The following is a 23623-nucleotide window of genomic DNA, read 5'->3' on the forward strand; positions in this document are numbered from 1 at the left end:
TTGAGTTTTGAAAATTTATTTTCGTATATTTTACCTTTACAGAAGTTACAATTCTTACGAATTCTAGTCTTCAGTATTTTAACTATTTTCAAAGGTTTTGTAAATATATAACAAGTGTACTTTTCTTAATAATTTATTAAAATCGCAGCAAATGTAGTGAATAGTTTTAAGACAAACAAATCTCATTAAAACTTGTTATTTCCAAGTTCTCTACAACTAAGGAAAAGATTGCGACTTTAACACCTTTTAGCAAATACAAAAAAAAATTAATGAGAGAACGTCCATTAAATATATGAGGTCAAAAGGGGAGAGGGAGGGGGTTTCCGGCGAAATTTCATCAAGAGGGAGGAGTATAAACTTAAAAAAAAAACACCTCACGTAATTAATGGACGTTCTATGATACATATTTTATGTTTTAATTTAAAACAACTCATAAAACTTCCACGTTGAAACAGTCTAACAGCTACTAGATCTTTTTCGTTTATTCGCAACTAGGTTGAATGAATATCATCGAATTAAAAATGCACAAACGTTAAGATTTCCGTTGATTGTCTACATTAGTCGCCTTTTACGACACGCAGAGACTTACGGTAGGGCTATTCTATCCCGGCCCTACACGGGGAAACAAATTAATCCATAAACATAAAAGAAACAACTATTTATTTGCATGTTTTATTATAAATGATCAGTAGCTTTAACTAACATAAAAGTGCCCATCCCCTGTGAAATAACGAAATAATTATTTTATTAAGCGACATTTACTATAATACAGCGTATCATTATGTTAACTAAATCTAAGCATCATATTTCTCCTAACAGTGTTACAACTTTTAATTAATTTTACTCGGGTTACTAGAATGCATTTTACAAATTATTTTTAACACATTTAAAAAATGGTGTAATACTTGATTTTTTTGAGTGATAGTTGTGTCACGACATTCGTGTAGACTTCTTTTCGTTTTCTTTTTGCTCGTTCTGTAAGTACAATTAGCAAGAACCGGATTGTAAAATTATTACAAATTAATTCTAATTTTACACTATTCAAAAAGTTGGTGCATCTCATTTTTCGGAACCAACTGTTCCGGAGAAAATCCCAATAGGAAAAATGAATACAGTAAGCGCGAAAACTCAATTAATAAATTATTATCATATTTACAATTCATCTTAATAGTTGTTATTTTATGTAATTGGTCGACGACAGTCGCAGCAACAAATTAATGAAAAAACCAATATTAAAATAATAAAAAATTACCAAATATTTTCTTACAGGAAAAATATTATTTCCCGATCTATGAGAAAAAAAACGAGTTACGCATAAAACGTTAAAAAAATGGAGCTTATAAGTTTGATAACGGAAAATAATTAGTCCTTACTTGCCTATACTATTTAAACTAAAGGGCGTTCTGTCTCAAGAATGAATTATTATAAGTAAAAAATCATGTCGAGTATTTTTATAAATTTAAATATACTTAGAATGTGCATAATTAAAAAAGAATTGCAGGTATTGAAGTTGTGTTGCAATTTAACATTTGACTATCATTTAATCAAAATACAAAAGAATTTCAAATTAAAAAAAAATATTTTTTATGAAAATTTTAAAGACAAAATGCTCATAAATCTTAAATATTTTTTTGAAAAAGGTTTATTACCTACTTTTAATGAGCATTTCGTTTTGAAAACTTAATTATATAATAATGAAACTAAACATCAAATAAGGATTAAAAGCTCGTCATAAAAGTAGAAGAATTAATGTGTTGGAGAGCTGAGAGTGACGTCGACCAATACATAAAGGGGCTACAGAATTAAATAAATTTGTTCCTAGTTTTAAACCTAGTCACACGTTCACATCACGACACTTTGCGTCCGCACTTTACACATTATTTACAACAGTTATAAGAATAATTAATAATAATTGTTGTTGCTGTAATAAGACAATAAAAATCAATAGCAAAAAAAAGGATTTGATAATAATTCATATTAGCATGAGTGCTAACCCCACTCACTCGAATACGACTACGAGCCCCGACAAACGTCCGTTTCGCCCGCCACGGTGCCCTCGAAAAAGCTATCAATAAAAAGCCTCAAAAAAGTATCTTCTTATCAGCTAACGGCATAAAATTAACTTTTATTTTTCACTTCTTCTATTTATCGTTATCGTCATAGTATCTTCTTCTGCATCCTCTGTCATAGGTTTACAGTTTCGCGTTTGTATTTGTTTTCATCTTTTGCTAAGTTGGTGTCAATGTAATGTACGCACGCGTCAGAGCCGAAACGTCTTTGACGCGCATCCTTTATTTTTCTTTTTTATTTTAATTTTCTGCTGCAGCTTATCACAAATTAACACTTATAGGTAGATGTACGACAATATTATTATAAATATATATTTATATTATGTATACTTTAGCTAAAGGCTGCAACATCCAACTTAAACGCGGCTAGGGGAGCAGACGGGAAAGGCAAAGAAGAGCTCATAAAATCAACACGAGTGTCTCTGGGTTTACCCTTCTTTTTTCTCTATCTCTCTCTCTCTCTCTCTTTCTCGCTGTATGTATAACTCTATCTCTTTAAAGAGGTTTGGTGAAGAGATGTCCTGATTACACGGTGGACGTAAAAAAATAATTTAATCATGGAACGTCAATAAACCATTTAAGGGCCGTTTTGTTTCTAAATATTTTTGTTAAGAGTTTATAGTTAAAGTACCTGCAATTGAGCATACTAGTACCTAATAATAAATTAACAAGTTGATGATTTTTCTTATTTGATATTAATCTTAAATCATTAATAAAGATTATCTGGCATTAACTGGAAAAGTTTGAACAGTCAAAAGCATATGATAACATTGACAATAGTTTTACTACTACCATTTAAGTACTACTAATTTTACTGCATTTATTTTGAGCATTTGGATAATTAAACCCCATTTTTTTTTGGAAACTTACAATTATTTTTCATTTGTCGAAACTTTATAAATTAACATTAACTATTTTAAATTAGGACGGCGTATGGAAAAGTTTTTAAATAAATATTTAGTTACATCCACCTCGAGGAGAGAATAGAGAAATTTCCTCGCCCTCATCGTAAATTTAATATCACAAGTCAAGTAACACAAATGAGAACCAAATTCCGAAAAATGTACAATTAAACTACCGGGAGCAGCGACTGTTTGTTACTAGATAGAACCATTTTTATTATGCATTCCGATTAACCAAAACAGGACACATTATAACTTTGATCGAAACGAAGGAACAAAAATACAAAAAAAAAAACGAGTTTGATAATTATTGAAATGCGACTGACCGAATTAAGATCCACGTGGTGGTGCGCTGTGTGTGATTGTTTGGTACCTATGGTAGTTGTAGTAGTAGAGATCGACCAGAATAATCAACATCATTATTATTACTGTAACGGTATTGGTGGTTTTTATAGGTAAGTGATAGTAGATAGATCACTGCTCGGCGACGGCAGAGCTGGGAGTTTGCTTTTGCTGTTGCTGTTGAAAGAAGCCCTTACGGCCTCCGTTGGGCAGTCACAGCTTCAGTTCGTTTGCTATTTTGCTAGCAATGTTCTTAAAACCGATACTAGTTCCTAAATAATAAAAAATGAATAAAATTAATTGATACCCATCCTATACTTACCTACTTTTTATCAATTGAAAAATAAATATTTAGACTTCCTTACAAAAATATGAGAATAATAATGATGAAAACGCTAAGGCTTTCACGGCCGGCGTTATTTGCAGTTTGATATTCGAGCTTGACGGTCGGTCATCAAACTCAAATGTTTAACTCTCTTCATTAATAATAATGTTTAACATGTGATTATTAAATATTTATATCACACATTAAAAGTTTATAGATTTCAAAATGGTTTTCATTTTAAAGATTAATACATGATACCTAATACCCGTTGATTCCCATCAAAATGAATTTACTAAAAAGCCAAAAAAAATTTTTCTTATTTATATCTTTGAGAACCAATTTTCAATGCATAAAATAATAAGTAGGTAGAGGTTGAATGGATAATCGGAATTCTGTAAGTGCTTAAAACATCTTACCGGAAATTCTTTTAAATCTAACACCATTGAGCGACAATCGAGGCAATTTGCATACTTCTATCTCCCATTGAACCAGGCTATCGGTATTCGGGTCCCCATGCACGCAGAGCAAGAGGAATCTTTCCCTCTGTTCGTAATCGCAATTATTAGCGTCCAAGACTTTCCTTATTTCAGCCATTATCTCCGATGGATCTCGACTGGATGTTGTCTTCATAGACCACGTAAACCTTAACGAACGCGGTTTGACATGTTCGTCGTTTTGCGCTCCACCGACTCTGTAACGATAATGGTAATAACATATTCTATATAATAACTTGTAGGACGCACGTAAATAGAAATAAAACAAAAATCGAATTTTCAAAAATATACAAAAAATTTTTTACAGTTATTCGAAGTTAGCAATTTAACTTCAAATTTAAAAATACCAAAAAGAATGGTATCCTAATTAATATAATGCACGCATTAAAGTGGCTTTTCTTACATTTGTGTTTTATTATTGTGTATTAACAGTTATATGCATATGAAACGATGTTAACCAAAAGTTGACTCTTAATAAAGTAATTATTTAATGTTTTTATTATAGTGATAAAGTATTATTCCATCTGTCCTGTTCACTGAAAAATATTTTGCCGCAATTACAAACAAAAATACTAAGTGGTGGTGTTTCCTAAACCCAAAAGTAGAAAAAATAAAGTGTTCTTGTGTAAGGTAAAAGAAAAAAGGGTTCACTAAGGTGCATTTATATAACATGGCCCTAGCCCGCTTCCTTGGGATATGCGAGGGCGTATAAGCACAAAAGGGGAGGTCCAATCAAAAGCTACAGTAATAATACCCATCCAACGGGAAAATTTATTTTGAGTATTTATCCAAATTTAATTATCTATGTAATAAAATAATGATTTGTGTAATTTTGCAATATCGTACGCCCTTTTAGTTCTGCTGCTAAGTTTTGGGCAAATAATAAAAAAATGCAAAATACATATAACACTGAAAAAGTGTTTTTGCAATAACATCAAATGCAAACATAACACATATTATGTATACACATACATATACACGTATATTTAACATAAATTTACATAATCAGATCTTGTTATTTAATTCAATTAACTGTAATGAGTGTTAGTATGCCAATTAAACAAAAAAATACACTAAAACGAGAAGTTGAAAAATATTGATATATCTTACGTTAGTAAAAGTCCCAACACGCTGTTAGAATAAGTTTTAGTATTGCATCAAAACAAAGAAAATCGGCTTCATCAAATATAAAGATACTGGTAAATATTGAATGTTAAATGGGAATGTAAAAAAACTTCTTTCCAAGAAGAACAAACAATTACAAATAACAGACACACTTAAAGCTGTTAAATGTGCAAACTATTATATACACTAACAACTAAAAACACTCTATATAGCTATGTATGTGTAAAGTGCAAATAAAAGTATTTTTATAAGTAAAATCAAAGGCTGAAGAGAAAACAAGACCCAGTGAGAAAGATAGTATAATGTGTGTAAAATACCAATATCTTTTAGGTATTCGTTTGTGGCCCAAAAAACTATTTAGCAGCAGAATTTTTGATATCAGAAACTTACCCAACGACAGGCGAGGCACCATGTTTACTACCAGCCTGACCTGGCTCTAACCCTCTGAAAATAATAAAATGTGCAATGAAAATGGAAAAATTAACTAAAGCAAAAAAATGGAACGTTAGTTACCAATTAATATTCCTTGCTTTTTTATTTCTTGGTAGTGAATGTTATTAATTAAATGCTGCAAACAGTTATCATAATGAATCGAAAGATAGATAATACAATTAGTAAATTTATGAATGAACGTTTCTTTAAAACTTAAAGTGGTTATTTCACAATTAGCAAAAAGTAATTAAATTAAAAAAAAAGCAAAATAAATAATAAAACTATTTTTTAAGGGTCAGTGGCGAAAAAATTTATTAAGTAGTATTTTTTCTGGGAGGCTAATTACTGAAAAAGATTGACAACCTACAAGTGAAGGGTGTTATTATTTTTATTAATTCGAAGCGTTAATTTGAGGAAGCTTTTCTGCTGGAGAATTATTGATAAGACATAATTTTTAAGTACCGATTTGAAATAAAGAAAAACACGACTGCCTGTACCTTAATCATTTCTACATAACTTCCAAAAATATTAAGGGGCTTGTTATATCGATCGAATTTGTTTTTATATCCTATCCTACTTTAATTTAACATAAATCGTTGACCTCATCATCGTAGTCGTGGCGCTGACCACCCAGATGACAAAAATCAACACACAACATCCTCTTCTTGCCCCAAAACACGGTACACACGATTTAATTAGCTGAAATTGTTTGCTAGAACTTTACATTCTTAGGTAATATTCAATTCCATGGATTGGTGTGGTTGATGTGTAATGTAAGCCATCCATGTTTCATCATTTGTGATTTAAAAATCCACCAGTACAGCACATTGAAAACTTAAGGAAGCCTATCAGAATTACGAAATCGTAAACCATCTGTTCTCGTTTAATTTTTTCTATCAACTTTTCACTAAATTCTTAGTGATAACACATATTCTTATATTTGAAGAAGAAGCATTAAGGTGGTTAGTGCCCTGCGCGACGATGATGAGTACGAACGGTTTCATCAAACCATTAGGATTGGATAAAATAGCTGATTGTACGATACGATAAATGCCCTAATATTAATGGACAGTATAAAACAGAAAAGTAAATTAATGTATATGCAAAAAGGTTATAGATAGGAATAGAAACTTTATGGGTAGGTAGTCCGCTGTGCTGTAAAGTACTAGGCATTAGATAAATTGCGTAGGCAAGATTTTATTTACACTTTGTGTATGATAATTGACAATAACAAAACTGATGCGTAATCGATCATCGCGCAGCGGACCGTTTGGTTTTCTACATTTTACTAGCAATGGGGCTTTTCAGACCCATTCGCTTCGAATTAAGTTATTGCTCACATCTCTAATCTTGTTGATACAGGCTTTCACATAAAAATAAAATTGTTAGGTCCACCTGGTTTTCTTTTCAAAGTGGTACTTACTTGAAAAACAAACGTCGTATTACAATCAAAAATTTTCGTAGACCCGTTTTAAGACATTTTAATCAGTTTGACAGGAGGTAATCACCACAGTGGCCCTTATTGCGGGTTTTTTGAATTTTATTTCTATCGTTTTCTATACAGAAACAAAATCCAAAAAAATCCAAAGTAGAAATTATTCTAAAAACTAATTAATTCACTAATGTTCAGCAAATACCTGTTAAAACTTGTAACAGAAAAAAACGAAAGTACATAAAACCTTTCCTTGTTTATTCCTTGATAAGTACGATCTTCGGGGGTGTCCTTATATCAGAATCTATTCAAAGGTCAAAGACAAAGGGGATCTAAAAGTTACATTCAGTCGGGAATTTTCTTACTGGCTTACCATTCACATTTTTTTGTCAGTATTCATAAACCTATAGAAGAGTAAAAGGGATTTGAAAACAAAATATTTCTGCTAACCTTATATTTTGTATTGACTATAGGACCGTTATACAATTCAGAATATAACAACTCAATATAAATTAAAATACAAATAAAGAATTGCACTGATCTATTAGGTATAATCAATTATATGTATGCATTTAAAATTCACGCAATGAAAATTCAACTAAAACTTCAGAAACTTGGTCGTATTTGAGCTCCTAAGAAGTTGAGTAAAATTATGCATCAGCATGCCCTTAAGATTATGCTTTTACTCAACTTTAGATATATATTTTTAAATATAATTACATGTTAATATTATTAAATTCCTAAATATATGTTTAGAAATCTAAACAATTCTGATTTAAAAACCTCTTTGGTTCTTAATAACAAAGAAATTAATTTATTAATTATCAATCACATGCTATATTGCTTTCATCATTCAATGAACACGGATAAAAACTTCTTCAAAACTATATATTTAAAATCTATCATTTTTTAACAAGTACAATAAACTAGCTATAATATTGATTGATATACAAATCCAGTAATTTTTTTAAAGTCGTTTTCGTTCTTTTTATAAATTATATCCCCTAAAAGTGAATTTTGAAGAAGTTTTTGTACATTATTTCTTTACAGATTGTTTTCCTAAATTACACATCCATTTTATTGCAATACTGCTAGTTACTTTGAATTGTATAATAAAGAGTAAAAGGTGTAATTTAACCAAGGAACAACTAATTTAATGGTCAAGAATAAAGAGAGGTGAATGACGATGAATGATCAAATATTTGGATGGATGTTATGGCACCATATAGGTAACATTATCTACTCCAACTAATGCTTATAATTTATGTACAAGTACAATTACCTGTATTAAAAATTTGTGTACCACTCTTTATTAATCGATGTGGTCAAGTTAATATTATACTGCCTGCAATTGTTTTACAAAATCAATTCTAACAGTATTAGAATTTCAATTCTGAATTTTTAGAAAACACCTTTACAAAATTCCATATCAATTTAACTAAACATTTTACACAGTCCGTAAAAGGCTTGAGAAGAGGTCATTTTTTTTTAATAATCATTATCACAACCATGCCTTTTTTTACGATGCTAAGATGCGTGGTGAGATCGTATTTTTCTATAGCAATAGCCCCGGTGCTTTGCTAAAGCAACGTAGTCAATTACCTAAAATATACTATTTGCAAGTTAAAATTTCACTAATAGTAAATAAACTTTAAAAATCGAAAATTAAATAGCGGCTATACATGCTTTAGTACTGATAAGTAATAATCAAGTGCATCTAAAATTGGAAGGTAAAGTAAATAAAAAACAACTGAATTAAGAATATTAATATGTTATGAATGTATGAAATTTCAACCTGCAAGGAATATTATTTTTCGAAAAAACAGAAAGAAAAACAAGATAAAAAAGAAAACTTAAAAGACGCACCACACACACAGCACACGTATCCATCCATCATCATCGTCCTCCACCACCTCCTCCTCTTCTTTCCTTTGCTTCTTACTCCTCGTGCAGACCGGCTAGTTGAGGCGGATACCGCATCTTCTCTTGTCCGCCATTTTGGTTGTTAAGCTCTGCCTTTGTAGTCGCCATCTTGGCCGTCATCGTCCTAGAGAACCAACCAACACATCATTCAGATCAGTCGTGGTCGTGTGTGGTCGCGCGAACCGATCGTCGCTAGGCGGCAAGTGAGCAAGAGCGAAACAGATACAGCGAAAGAGTGCGAAGGAGGGGGGAGAGTATCACGCAGTCGGCCAACAACGGTTGGAATTGGGAGTAATATGATATCGCGTGGGGGGACAATGATTGGTTGGGCAGTGCTTTGTGGGGGGTGGACGGACTGGACGTAGGGGATAGCGCGGCCAAGGCACGTCCCTCCGGCGACGCCTCAGTGGTTTGTCCTGAACGAGAAGAATAATCTTGAACAATGACGACGCAGCTAATGCCGGAGGGACGCACCACACACATAAACCCCACACAGCTACCAACATATATCTTTCAATACGTAAACGGCAACCAGAGCACGGAAATGGAGTAAGCATATTACATTTATTATGAACGTACAGCTGTTATTGAGCACGAGTATGTCGGTAAAATATAATTTCTAATTAAACCTATCTTAAAAAAACTACTTGATTTTATGACAATTTTGAAATTTACTTTTGGTAGTATAAGCTTCTAATATTTCTGTGCTCTGTTTGAAAACTGCCGTAATTAACTTGTCTTAGGAGTAAAATAAAATCCATATAAACTCAGTCACAAGTAGGTACGTTTTACATTATTATTTATTAACTGCCTTAACTACAGACTGAGACTGCAATCAACCATTGGTTTTGACGAGGATAATAGATAAAAATATCCTCTGTTGCGCACCATATATGTACACACATGCATACATCCATCACGCATACGTAAAACAAGACATTACTTTCCTACATACGTGTAGTGTACAGAAAGAGCAAAGTCATAATTACTGTTTGTAATGGGAAACATTTTTAAAGTATAAATTAATGACACAGAAACGGAAAGTTGTTAGTGTTTATGCAAGAGTTAATTAACGTAAAATTGTTTATTAGCACAGAAAAGAATAACATGAAAAGTGTATAAACAGTAGTAAAATACTAAAAACGAATCGAACATTTTCGTGTTTCAAAAAATATGGTAAGCCAGTAAGTAATTAAAAATCACCAATGGGGCATTGTATCTGTACAAGAGAATTTTTAATAAAACATCATTTTTATACAATTAAACAATTAACGCATTGCTGTACATATTTGTGTTGAAAAATATTCTCCATTTCCGTGAAAGAAAGCAACTGTAAGCCGGTTCTTTTCGAAACAAACTCACAAGGACATTGTAGTTTTTAATACTACCTTCAAAACTATCCAACATGCCTTATCTATAAGGAACGCACGAGGTACGTAAACGATCTCAGTAGTTATGTATTCCTTGTCCTTATTAAAAATAAAATTTTATTTTAATCATGCCAGTGCCAGCTAATTAACAAGTTCACTGATAATGATGCCACCTACTAACGACGTGCAGTCCTTACTAATTTTTGTCATATTGATTACAAAAGATCCTCAGACTTTGGCATAAAGCAAGTTGGTAGTTTTGATTTTTTAATTATTATTATTATTATTGTCAAGTTACTTATTCTGTTATTGTCTATGTTATGGAAATACTAGTGCAATATTAGCTAAGTATAGTTAGTGTAGCAGTTGCCTTAACAAATTATGACACAAGAAGGTTATTTATCCACCCAATAGAAAAAAACAAGTTCAAAAATGAAAGCGCCTAAGCAACAATGTTTGATGAATGAATTTGCAATATTTTTGAAATTACTATTCACTTTATGCTGTTTAGTTTTATTTAATCAGAACAGTAAGCTACTAATATTGTCTTTTATTGTTTAAGAAAAACAGACGCAATAAAATTTCATTTAAACAAAATATTATTGTGACACTTTTTATATCCTTGGTTTAAAATTATTATTGAATCGTTCAAAATAATCTTTTGTTGGACTTCAAACAATAATATATACACAATACATATTATTAAAATTAATTGCATAAAAAATTAATGTAATGCAATCTACTTTCAGTTTCTTTTTCTCTATCATTTTTTAACAAGTACAATAAACTAGCTATAATATTGATTGATATACAAATCCAGTAATTTTTTTAAAGTCGTTTTCGTTCTTTTTATAAATTATATCCCCTAAAAGTGAATTTTGAAGAAGTTTTTGTACATTATTTCTTTACAGATTGTTTTCCTAAATTACACATCCATTTTATTGCAATACTGCTAGTTACTTTGAATTGTATAATAAAGAGTAAAAGGTGTAATTTAACCAAGGAACAACTAATTTAATGGTCAAGAATAAAGAGAGGTGAATGACGATGAATGATCAAATATTTGGATGGATGTTATGGCACCATATAGGTAACATTATCTACTCCAACTAATGCTTATAATTTATGTACAAGTACAATTACCTGTATTAAAAATTTGTGTACCACTCTTTATTAATCGATGTGGTCAAGTTAATATTATACTGCCTGCAATTGTTTTACAAAATCAATTCTAACAGTATTAGAATTTCAATTCTGAATTTTTAGAAAACACCTTTACAAAATTCCATATCAATTTAACTAAACATTTTACACAGTCCGTAAAAGGCTTGAGAAGAGGTCATTTTTTTTTAATAATCATTATCACAACCATGCCTTTTTTTACGATGCTAAGATGCGTGGTGAGATCGTATTTTTCTATAGCAATAGCCCCGGTGCTTTGCTAAAGCAACGTAGTCAATTACCTAAAATATACTATTTGCAAGTTAAAATTTCACTAATAGTAAATAAACTTTAAAAATCGAAAATTAAATAGCGGCTATACATGCTTTAGTACTGATAAGTAATAATCAAGTGCATCTAAAATTGGAAGGTAAAGTAAATAAAAAACAACTGAATTAAGAATATTAATATGTTATGAATGTATGAAATTTCAACCTGCAAGGAATATTATTTTTCGAAAAAACAGAAAGAAAAACAAGATAAAAAAGAAAACTTAAAAGACGCACCACACACACAGCACACGTATCCATCCATCATCATCGTCCTCCACCACCTCCTCCTCTTCTTTCCTTTGCTTCTTACTCCTCGTGCAGACCGGCTAGTTGAGGCGGATACCGCATCTTCTCTTGTCCGCCATTTTGGTTGTTAAGCTCTGCCTTTGTAGTCGCCATCTTGGCCGTCATCGTCCTAGAGAACCAACCAACACATCATTCAGATCAGTCGTGGTCGTGTGTGGTCGCGCGAACCGATCGTCGCTAGGCGGCAAGTGAGCAAGAGCGAAACAGATACAGCGAAAGAGTGCGAAGGAGGGGGGAGAGTATCACGCAGTCGGCCAACAACGGTTGGAATTGGGAGTAATATGATATCGCGTGGGGGGACAATGATTGGTTGGGCAGTGCTTTGTGGGGGGTGGACGGACTGGACGTAGGGGATAGCGCGGCCAAGGCACGTCCCTCCGGCGACGCCTCAGTGGTTTGTCCTGAACGAGAAGAATAATCTTGAACAATGACGACGCAGCTAATGCCGGAGGGACGCACCACACACATAAACCCCACACAGCTACCAACATATATCTTTCAATACGTAAACGGCAACCAGAGCACGGAAATGGAGTAAGCATATTACATTTATTATGAACGTACAGCTGTTATTGAGCACGAGTATGTCGGTAAAATATAATTTCTAATTAAACCTATCTTAAAAAAACTACTTGATTTTATGACAATTTTGAAATTTACTTTTGGTAGTATAAGCTTCTAATATTTCTGTGCTCTGTTTGAAAACTGCCGTAATTAACTTGTCTTAGGAGTAAAATAAAATCCATATAAACTCAGTCACAAGTAGGTACGTTTTACATTATTATTTATTAACTGCCTTAACTACAGACTGAGACTGCAATCAACCATTGGTTTTGACGAGGATAATAGATAAAAATATCCTCTGTTGCGCACCATATATGTACACACATGCATACATCCATCACGCATACGTAAAACAAGACATTACTTTCCTACATACGTGTAGTGTACAGAAAGAGCAAAGTCATAATTACTGTTTGTAATGGGAAACATTTTTAAAGTATAAATTAATGACACAGAAACGGAAAGTTGTTAGTGTTTATGCAAGAGTTAATTAACGTAAAATTGTTTATTAGCACAGAAAAGAATAACATGAAAAGTGTATAAACAGTAGTAAAATACTAAAAACGAATCGAACATTTTCGTGTTTCAAAAAATATGGTAAGCCAGTAAGTAATTAAAAATCACCAATGGGGCATTGTATCTGTACAAGAGAATTTTTAATAAAACATCATTTTTATACAATTAAACAATTAACGCATTGCTGTACATATTTGTGTTGAAAAATATTNGTCAAGTATTTTGTTTGCAATAAACATAAAAATAAAATTTCCGGTTCTCTTTGATCGAATTAAATGTATTAGCTAACGTGATCTGTTCTTTCAATTTTTCACAAAACGTCGCCACAGTGTTTCGAAACTAAAAGCACTGCTTTCTAGAGTGGAATAAGAAATAATTATTTCCACATGAGAAAGTAATTATTTCAGACGCGAAACACCAAGTTGGTTATTATGTAAAGGAAGTATTGATTACAAGTAAGATGTTATACATAGACTCATTAAAAAAATTAGTAGTTCAAGAAACCATAATATTTCCTACATATTACACAAAATCTATATAAAATTTCAACTTAATCATTCAGTATACAAATATAATAAATGGCAAAAAAATAAATTAAAAATTAAACCAAAACACAAATATTTAATTTAGAAAAAAAATTTCTGAGTAATAAAATAAGTCATGAGGACTTTATTTACTGGGAAATTTTATTATACAAAACTTTCGTGTTTTCATTTAGTAAAAACTAAAAAGCACATTATTAATTTGTTTAACCACGAATAGTTTCTCATTTAAATAATTATTTCGTTTTGCCAAATCCAATTTTAGATGTTTTTTTCAATCAATTTTTTGTTTTCTTTCAATTGACATTCCATTATTGATTACTCATAAAAAAAATAACCATCTGAAAGGAAAAAATAATAAAAGTAACGTACTTAATGCTAATGTGTAATTATAATAAAAAAGTAAAACCAATCAAAAGCTTCGCCCAGGCGACAAAAATAGGCTCCGCAAAGACCCAATTAAATAATTATTATTAATAATAAAACGACAGGCAGACAGCGTGGAGGTTTTCCTGACTGACTTCGAACACAAACAAAAGAAATAAATAAAATAGAACATGTACTTATTTGGAAAGTTATACGGAAAATTACACAATAAATACGAGTGACACTTAAAATGACGAAATGAACATTTAATTGATTATTTATCCAATGTTTAATTAACAACATCCCGTTCACCATCTGCACAATGAATTTCGAAATTAATATGAATACATTAAAAAGCCAAAGAGAAAATGAGAAGAAAATGAGAAAGAATATTCTTTAAGAGTTTTAAACTAAAACACGACATTAAGTATTTAAGTTGATGGAAGAGTCACCCAACCAAAAAAATAAAGCGAGATCGTAAAGATAATGGGTTGTGTGCATAAAGTTGAGTGTGTGTAGTTGCACATTTTTAAAGTCCTTTTGAAATGCATAATTATCTGAGTTATTTCATTATCAAAAACACGTATAACTAATCTCATTTCATGAGAATCTATTCTTCTGTTCCGACTTGTATGCATGAATAAGAATTTAATGGTACTACTGAATGTCTACTTTCAAAACTTTGAACCATCTGAGTAGTGGACATAAGTTAACAAAAGGTGGACGTTTATTTATATGCACGTGTCAGCTACTGAGGAGACTCCAAATACCCTCACTTACGCATATAGAAATCTGAGTCGGTCCTCAGGGAACAAGTGGATCCACAAGAATCACTCCACTCATGCTTGAGATTAACTATATGTATTAAAAATATAAGACAACACTACGCAGTCAACTTTATACATACTGCCAAATATGTGAAAGGCACGGACTTTCAATTTCGATACAACATGAAAAAATGTATTTAAATTGTTGATAAGTGCTCAGAAAAAATTTTAACGGATAAACAAGATCTGCAGCATCTTCCAGAAAAAAAATCTGTTTTTTAAAGTGTAAGTATAAAATAAGAACTGTAACCGCGTTTAAATTCAAAATCTATTTCTAACATTCTTTTCCAAACGAGACGTAGAACTCCAAAAGTCTGGACTGTATTTGTTTTTTGATATAAATGAATGTCATACGCATTATACATATAATACTGTGTAAAAATAAGCAAGCAAGTTTTAATTGATAATAAAAGTAAAAATCGTTTTGTAAATTTTGGTGAACTTTACGATCACGCTAGATATACAGACAAAAAGAGAGATAGAGACAGTAGAAAAAACACACACAAACAGACACACATCGTGCTAAACTACCTCCACTTGAAGCTCTCCTATTAGGTTTGGCATTAGTGGCAGATATAGACCTATGCACACCTCGATGTGATGGACTCTGCGCCGTCGCTTGGGGTGCGTTCACGTTCGCCTGACCCGCTATGTTCCTGAGGGAGAGACTGCTACCACTGCGGCTGCCATCGCTTTCCGGCTAAGCAAAATTACTTAATGCAATAACACTAACAAATAACGAATTAGAATGATTATGGTGGGAATACAACAATATCTGCATAGCAAAAAATGAAAAGTTTTATTATTTAAATTGTGATAAATTTTATGTCGGATAAAAACTCGTTTGTACCTTTTTAATTTCGTATCTATGATGAAAATAATAATTTTACCAATTAACTCATTTTGTTTATTAGTTATCGTGCTTGAATTTTACACATTGCCATATTTTTTTTGATTCCTTTTTTTTAACTAATTGTCAATTGAAGCTTTGCTATAAGCACAAACATTAATTTGTTCTCTTGAAGCGTATTTAATGAAAGCATCTTTTAAATTCAGAAAAGTAGAATGAACTTTATTTCCATATTTACTGACAAAAAAAATAACAACTTTAACCCTATTTAATGAAAGCATCTTTTAAATTCAGAAAAGTAGAATGAACTTTATTTTCATATTTACTGACAAAAAAAATAACAATTTTAACCCTATTTAGCCAGCTAGAAAATATGTTACCCGTTAATCAGTCAAACATATTCATATTTATAAATTCCTGTATAAGATCTTTGTAATACTTCTTCCCGTCTCAAATTGTAAAGTAAATATCTTAAATTTTTCAGACCTTATACATTATTTTAGTTGAAATAAACAGTGAATTAATTGCTACTGAACCATTGATAATATTGAATCGATTAATTTTTAATGATTGCAGAATACTCTTCGTTTAGACATGCTTTAGGTTTTAAAATAAAATTTAACTTACATCTGTGCTTTTCCTTCCGAGTAATAGGTATGTCGCGTAGACGTCATCGTATTTGGCAGTTTCCAACGAGCTCTCGATGTCGGTCCTGTTGTAACCGAGACACACGAGGGCTTCGATTCTTTTGTGGTCGTTCATGTCCGGTTCCGGTTCCATGTATGGCTTCAGCTCGTCGTTTTCGTATCTGAAAAATAACCTAAATTAAAATGCACGCTGAAATACTGGCAACTGAACTTGGATGAAGACCTAATTGTCTACTAATCTAGACATGCAAAACATCACCATAACTGTTCAAAAATATCTAATTGATCACCTAAAAAAATAAAGACGACTTTTTAACAATGATAAAAAGAAAAAATACTCTAAAAAATTACAGGCACATGCATTTTCTTCTTTCTTTTTCAAAACTAAGTGCGGTTAGTACTGAAATCAAGTCGAATATATATATTTTTTTTCCGAACTTTGTAGTCAAGTATTTTGTTTGCAATAAACATAAAAATAAAATTTCCGGTTCTCTTTGATCGAATTAAATGTATTAGCTAACGTGATCTGTTCTTTCAATTTTTCACAAAACGTCGCCACAGTGTTTCGAAACTAAAAGCACTGCTTTCTAGAGTGGAATAAGAAATAATTATTTCCACATGAGAAAGTAATTATTTCAGACGCGAAACACCAAGTTGGTTATTATGTAAAGGAAGTATTGATTACAAGTAAGATGTTATACATAGACTCATTAAAAAAATTAGTAGTTCAAGAAACCATAATATTTCCTACATATTACACAAAACTGCCTTTTTTCATCATTTAGCTGCAAGAATTATAGTAATAACGATGCAGATTTTTCGTTTTCTTGTGTCGAAAGTCTTTTGAAACAAAAAACGTTTATAAAAGCGTTACAGAAACGCATGTAATTTAAAATAGAATTCAACAAATGAAAATATAATAAAAAATATACTTATAGATTTACTTTGCAGATAACGTTAGCGGTTTATTTATAAAAAAACTAATACTATCCACTACATTTATTATAACTTTTCTACAAGACAAACAACACTAATATTCTCTACAAACTATTTTTAAAAACCATGAATATTATAAGTTATTATAAAATTAAAATTTTTGATTATTTATCAGTGAATTGAATTAAAAGCAAGTGAAATATACAAAACCTAAATAGAAACAGAGTACTTATATTAATAAATTGTTAAAAAACTTAGGTAACCTGAAAATTTTCAACTAAAATATTTAATTTGTTTCATGGTTTTCGCAAATAATTGGGCAAACCAGACCATTCTACCAAAAACTCCGAAAAAATATTTAAAAATTCATCAACTGACCCCACATACCCCGTATTCATCCACTTGTCCTTCATGATAGTCTCGAGCGACGCCCTTTTGGCCGGGTTGAGCACCAGGAACTTTTTCAGTAGATTCTCACAGTCCGTGCTCATATAGAACGGAATTCGGTATTTGCCTCGAAGCACCCTCTCCCTAAGCTCACGCAGGGTCGTACCGTCGAAGGGTAAACTGCCGGATACTAACGTGTAAAGGATTACGCCTAAGGACCACACGTCCACTTCCGGACCGTCGTACTTTTTACCCTTTAAAGAAATGACAGAAGAACAGTTAGTTAAGTTACAAAATGATCCAAAGTGAAAAAAAATAACATACTTATTGATACTTATTAGTTCACTGGTTATTTACAATAGCTTAAAATATCATTAGCTATTCTTTAGTTCGATCAATATAGTGGCATTTTGCAACAACAAAAACGACGACTTTTTAAATAATAAGTTACCAAATAATATAAATACTGATACAGCAATGAAAATTTTTCTTTACGTTTAGCAGTACTTATTACAACACTATAAAAAATAATGACGTGGCTAGATCTTCTATCAAGCACACACCACCTTACTACCTTATTTTTCATTTTTACACACACAAATCTTTAAACGCGTATATTACGATTACAATTTAAACAAAAATAGAATATTGAAAGGAGGCATTTTCTTTTTGAAATTAAAACCGTATTTAATTTAAAAATATTAGAATATTCTCGAATTTACAGCGAATAAATTAATATTATTATTACTCATAACAAGTGCAGTCCTTTTTAAACATAATTTCCTATAAAAATGGGCATGCTCGCTCTTGTAAATAACACGTAAATGCCGTTTAGGTACAATTTTCATTGAAGCCACAAAATAATAGCCCATATATGACGTTACTTAACGTCATACGTGGAATTACTATTGAGCTCAAACGAAACGTAGATTAATCCACTAATGAACACAATCAAAACGTAGACCGATTACAAATATTTTTCTGTAATTTGGCGTTAGTTAATTAAGCCCATTCTCTAAAGGGAAATAATACATGTTCATTATATTTGTAAATATTGTTTTCGGACATGTAATTAAATTTTTTTTAACGAATTCTGCTATTGAAAAGATATAAATATGCACGCATTCCTCATTTTATTGTATTTCAAAATGAAAATGTAAATTATTCCATACCTACTCAAATCCCTCAAAAAGAAAAAACAAAGAACATATTAAAGCAAGTACATTTTTAAATTTTAATGTAAAAAAGGCAAGGGAGTGTTCAAATGTTCAATATCGACCTATTTTTGTCTAGTAATATAATCAGTTAATTTTTTTTAAGAAAACAGCTGTTTTGTAGTAAATTAAACAACACTAGTTTCCATTTTCTCACAATTAAAATTTAAAATATGTAATCATACTTCAGATGGACAATGAACAAATTAGATTACATTTACTTTTACGACGAGGTCAATATTTTAACAAAACTGCTACTGGCTTTCGAAAAACAATTTCCTAAAGAATCAATTACGTTGAAGATTTCCTCCTACTCTGGTCCTACTTATCGCAAGTATTATTATCTCCGTTAATCTTAAATGTTTTTTCACATCTAAGTAAATTTGGTTCGCAACTAACTGGGAAAGTAATTTCATAAAGCCATCAGGTCTCATCGTAAAGTTCGTAAACATTTTAAATAAACAAGATAATTGAATTATGGCACTTATTCGAAAACGAGCTGTCAACTTCACTATATATATTCTATAAGCCACTACTGAACGCTAATGTGGATTTTTCCACTTATATTTTTGTCAAAATTTATAATGAACATCCGATCGTCAAGTAAATACCGATAAATATAAAAAATAAACGTATTTCTTTATTCTTTGCACTACAAAGCCTACATAACTAATTTCTTAAGAAAACAAACCTAAAAATAGTATTTCGAGGTAGTGCAAATCGTGTCTTTATGACATACTTGTAAGAAGCAAAATGTTAAGAAAATAAAAGAGAGACGCGAATAAAGGAAAATTAATATTATTAATTACCTGGAAGAGTTCCGGGGCAGCATAGGGGGGACTTCCGCAGAAAGTGTCTAGCTTATTTCCTGGCGTGAATTCGTTTGAGAAACCAAAGTCTGCTATTTTTATATTCATTTCACTGTCCAACAGTAAATTTTCAGCCTTTAAGTCTCTGCAAATAAGAAGTGTTATAAAATCATTTTTCTAACATTTACATTTTGGCAAAATAAAATGAATTACTATTTTAATGTAGTGAATTATAGAAACAATGACAAGTTTTAGAAATCGTTGTACTTAAGCACATATTCATTTAAACATAAGGCACAATGCTACAAAGCCTTCGATTAGACAACCAAATTCGTACTAGTCTGTTTGTCACTATTTTTTTGTTAATGTTAACAAGTTATATACTTTTCAAATGATCGTTTAGTATTCTGAGGAATATTGAATATTTGAATTTTACATCCAAGAAAACTAGAGATAAGGGGAGAAAGTACATGGTTTTCTTACTGTACTGCGCACCAAGTTGTGCTCGTTCGTACGTTGCGCAGTAAGGCACTGCGCATCTAATTTGCCGGGTAGGCAAACTGTGTCTACGTTTTAAGCTTGACAACTAAAAATACCGAAATTGCCCAACGTACGCACGCATTTTCTATTCTTTATTAGTAATAATACTTTTTAGACTCATTCATTTGGGGTTAAGTTTATGCTTCTAATATATACTTTACAATATACATACCTATGTATTATCCTTTTTTGGTGGCAATACTGCACAGCCGAGACGATTTGTCGAAATTTCGCTCGCGCTTCTTTCTCCTTCATCCTGCCGTGCAGGACGAGGTAGTCGAATACCTCGCCGCCGGAAGCATATTCCATCACCAGGTACAACGTTTTGTCCGTCTCGATCACTTGAAACAGTTTCACTATATTTGGATGATCCAACATTTTCATTATCCTTACCTAAAATAATAAAACAATAAACGTAAATAAACATCGGAACTGTCAGTTTTCTTAACTTTTCTATTATTATTTTAATTTATAAATGTAACAAGAGTCAAATTTTAGGAATCCTAATGTCGAAATTCGACCAATTGAGTATTGTTTCGGGCAGGGATTAAACAGGGCCGCTACAGCGCATGGTAATGGGAGTAATTGGCCGATCGAGTCATATTTATATAACTACTCTTTTCTCGATAATAAAATGGGTATAATCAGGAAAATTTCTCACATTTAAAAATTTATAACTGCCGCTTTATTTGTAAAATCTATTGAAAATTCTATGTAGACTTGGTAATTCGGACATTCGAAAATTGCTGTCTACTTTTTTTTTGTAATTTTTATTTATGCCTGGTCGAAAAATTCAAAGGAACCAGGAATAATAAAGTACTTTTAATAAAGCATTTAAGTTAGATAACTTTTTTGCGAATTACAAACATCGATTATCGACTATTACCCAATATTATCACTTTTCGTACATACATAATTAACCAAATTGTAAAATTAGACCGCGATGGGCCAATTACTACATGCCTTAGTGCCAGGGATCGCTCAGGCTGGAGACAGCAGAGCTCAAACCCATCTAACAAAAAAAATGTAGGGGGGGGGGGGCGAAGCCTCTGTTTTCAGAAGTTGTTAAGATAATATTGACGAAAAAAAAAATGTATCACATAACTACTTTATCTCTAGCTATCTGAAGATGACTCTCAAAACACATTATTAAGTATTATGCTCTTAATTTCATCTTCTGTCTCTTATTGATATTTATCCTATATTATCTTTTTGTGTGTAGCAAAGCTTTTACAACTCTAATCTAGGTGTTCAACTTATGACATACAAATGTAGCTGGTTTTTACTTTTATTTGTATGAAAAACAAACTGCAAGGATTTGTGTCGTAACAAAAATAGTTAACTACTAGATAACTGTATTTTATAAGCAAAAACCGACAAGTAAAACTAAGCAAATTAAAACTATTGAGTCACTTACTTCTCTAAAAAGTTTTTGTAGTGATCCAGGATTGAGTTGTGTTTTGTCTATTATTTTAATGGCCACCTCCTTGCCGGTCGGTACATGTTTCGCTAGTTTTACCTTTGCGAAGTTACCTTTGCCTATTGTTTTAAGCAGCTTGTATTTTCCGATGGTTGGTTCGTCGCCCGCCCTCGTCCTATTTCGGGTCGCTGCTATTCGCGTCGACTCCACGCCAGCCTCATTTCCACCCTGAAAAGAAAACAGACAAGTTAATGTACAGCAAACAAAAGCCTTTACATCTATTACATAACTTCTTATGGTTATGGGATTCCTTTATGTATTTTGTCGATATTTGAATCTAAAAACAACCGGAACGGTGATATGTATGCCCAGAGGGAAGGGGGCGAAATCAAGCACAGTTTAGAGGCGCTAGCGTTTAGGAGGGTTACAGCGCTCAAAATTTTTTTTTTATAACATTAAATTACATATTTTAAAGGGTTTGGAAAATGCTAATACACGACATAAATAACAATAATAAATGACTCTACATTACTGATTAGTTTATTAATCCATATAATCGATTTTTTGTCTGCAACATACATATAGTCGACTACCTATTCCTCTTAGACTATTTTCGGTCTAGGTGGGCGGGATCGAAAGAGGAGGTCTCCCCCACCACTGTCCATAAAAAGTTCGTGGCGGTCTCACCCCCATAAAAAGTTATGTGGGTTAGATGGGGGTGGGGGTAGGGGGATCAAAAGAGGATGGTCACCTGAGTAACACCCCATAAAAAATTTGCTGCGGTCTCATCCCCATAAGAAGTTATGGGGGTTGAAAGTTGATTATTTTCACAATTCTCATACACTATAATTCAAATAAAATTCAATAAAAAAAATATTTTCAAGCGGGTGGAGGTGGGGGATCGAAACAGGGTGGTCACTTGAACAAAACCCGATAACCTAACCTAACCTACCCTATTGATAAAGATNAGGTGGGGGATCGAAAGAGGGTGGTCACTTGAACAAAACCCGATAACCTAACGTAACCTACATTATTGATAAAGATATTTAAATAATGTTTTATATAACTTTCTCAATATTGTTATGTATTTTTCATTAGTTTTACCTTTGAATATTGTTTAAGAATGACTATATAAATACTTACATGCTTAGAAATGTATAAAAATTGGCATATTTGAACTTTGAACCCCTATAATTTTTTATGGGGGTGAGACCACCACGAACTTTTTATGGTACAGTGATGGGGGAGACCTCCTCCTTCGGTCCCCCCATCCCCACCCCCGAAAGGAGTGGGAGCCGTCATCTAGACCTTTACCCTATTTTCAATAAAAAAAACAGTATGACACTTAGTATGTATAGGTAGCTGAATTAGTTCAAATTATAATTATTACAACCCCTTTTTGTTTTTTAAATAGCCGTTTGTGCATTAACTAAGTTCCTATTATAATCTGATTTTAACGAAGTAGTAACATATAAAAAAATTGAACAATCACCTAGAAAGTAAAACTTAAGCAAACTTAAGTATTTTGCAATAGGCTTATAGACTTCGATAGAAACAAACCGGCAAACCATTACCTACATAGTTTGCTTTTTATAGTCTGCAATAAAAAATAAGTAGCAAATAAATTAAAATCATACGTTAAAAAAAAAAAATACAATGGTTTTACAACAAAGACTAAACAGCAATTTACATTTTTAACACCATGACTAATAAAGATTTATGGTGACAAAACGTTCCAGTATCAATATTTTTGTTTCTCCATATTTACTGTCAAAAAAAATAACAACTTTAA

General features: G+C 31.8%; 1 protein-coding gene across 1 annotated transcript in view; it reads right to left on the minus strand.

Moving 5' to 3' along the window:
* LOC108742451 (MAP/microtubule affinity-regulating kinase 3-like) overlaps nucleotides 1-23623 on the minus strand; it is a 29057-nt gene continuing 5434 nt past the window's right edge. The window contains exons 2-12 of the mRNA XM_018477667.2: nucleotides 21829-22059; nucleotides 20584-20804; nucleotides 19872-20016; nucleotides 17840-18102; nucleotides 16506-16686; nucleotides 15484-15728; nucleotides 12425-12694; nucleotides 12218-12322; nucleotides 5648-5701; nucleotides 4055-4329; nucleotides 1-3585 (exon numbers count right to left, since the gene is read on the minus strand). Coding sequence (XP_018333169.1) covers nucleotides 3527-3585; nucleotides 4055-4329; nucleotides 5648-5701; nucleotides 12218-12322; nucleotides 12425-12694; nucleotides 15484-15728; nucleotides 16506-16686; nucleotides 17840-18102; nucleotides 19872-20016; nucleotides 20584-20804; nucleotides 21829-22059 — 2049 coding nt within the window. The 3' untranslated portion in view covers nucleotides 1-3526. The remainder of the gene's footprint in view (nucleotides 3586-4054; nucleotides 4330-5647; nucleotides 5702-12217; nucleotides 12323-12424; nucleotides 12695-15483; nucleotides 15729-16505; nucleotides 16687-17839; nucleotides 18103-19871; nucleotides 20017-20583; nucleotides 20805-21828; nucleotides 22060-23623) is intronic.

The sequence above is a fragment of the Agrilus planipennis genome, unplaced genomic scaffold (assembly GCF_000699045.2).
Source record: "Agrilus planipennis isolate EAB-ADULT unplaced genomic scaffold, Apla_2.0 scaffold350, whole genome shotgun sequence".
NCBI lineage: Eukaryota > Metazoa > Arthropoda > Insecta > Coleoptera > Buprestidae > Agrilus > Agrilus planipennis.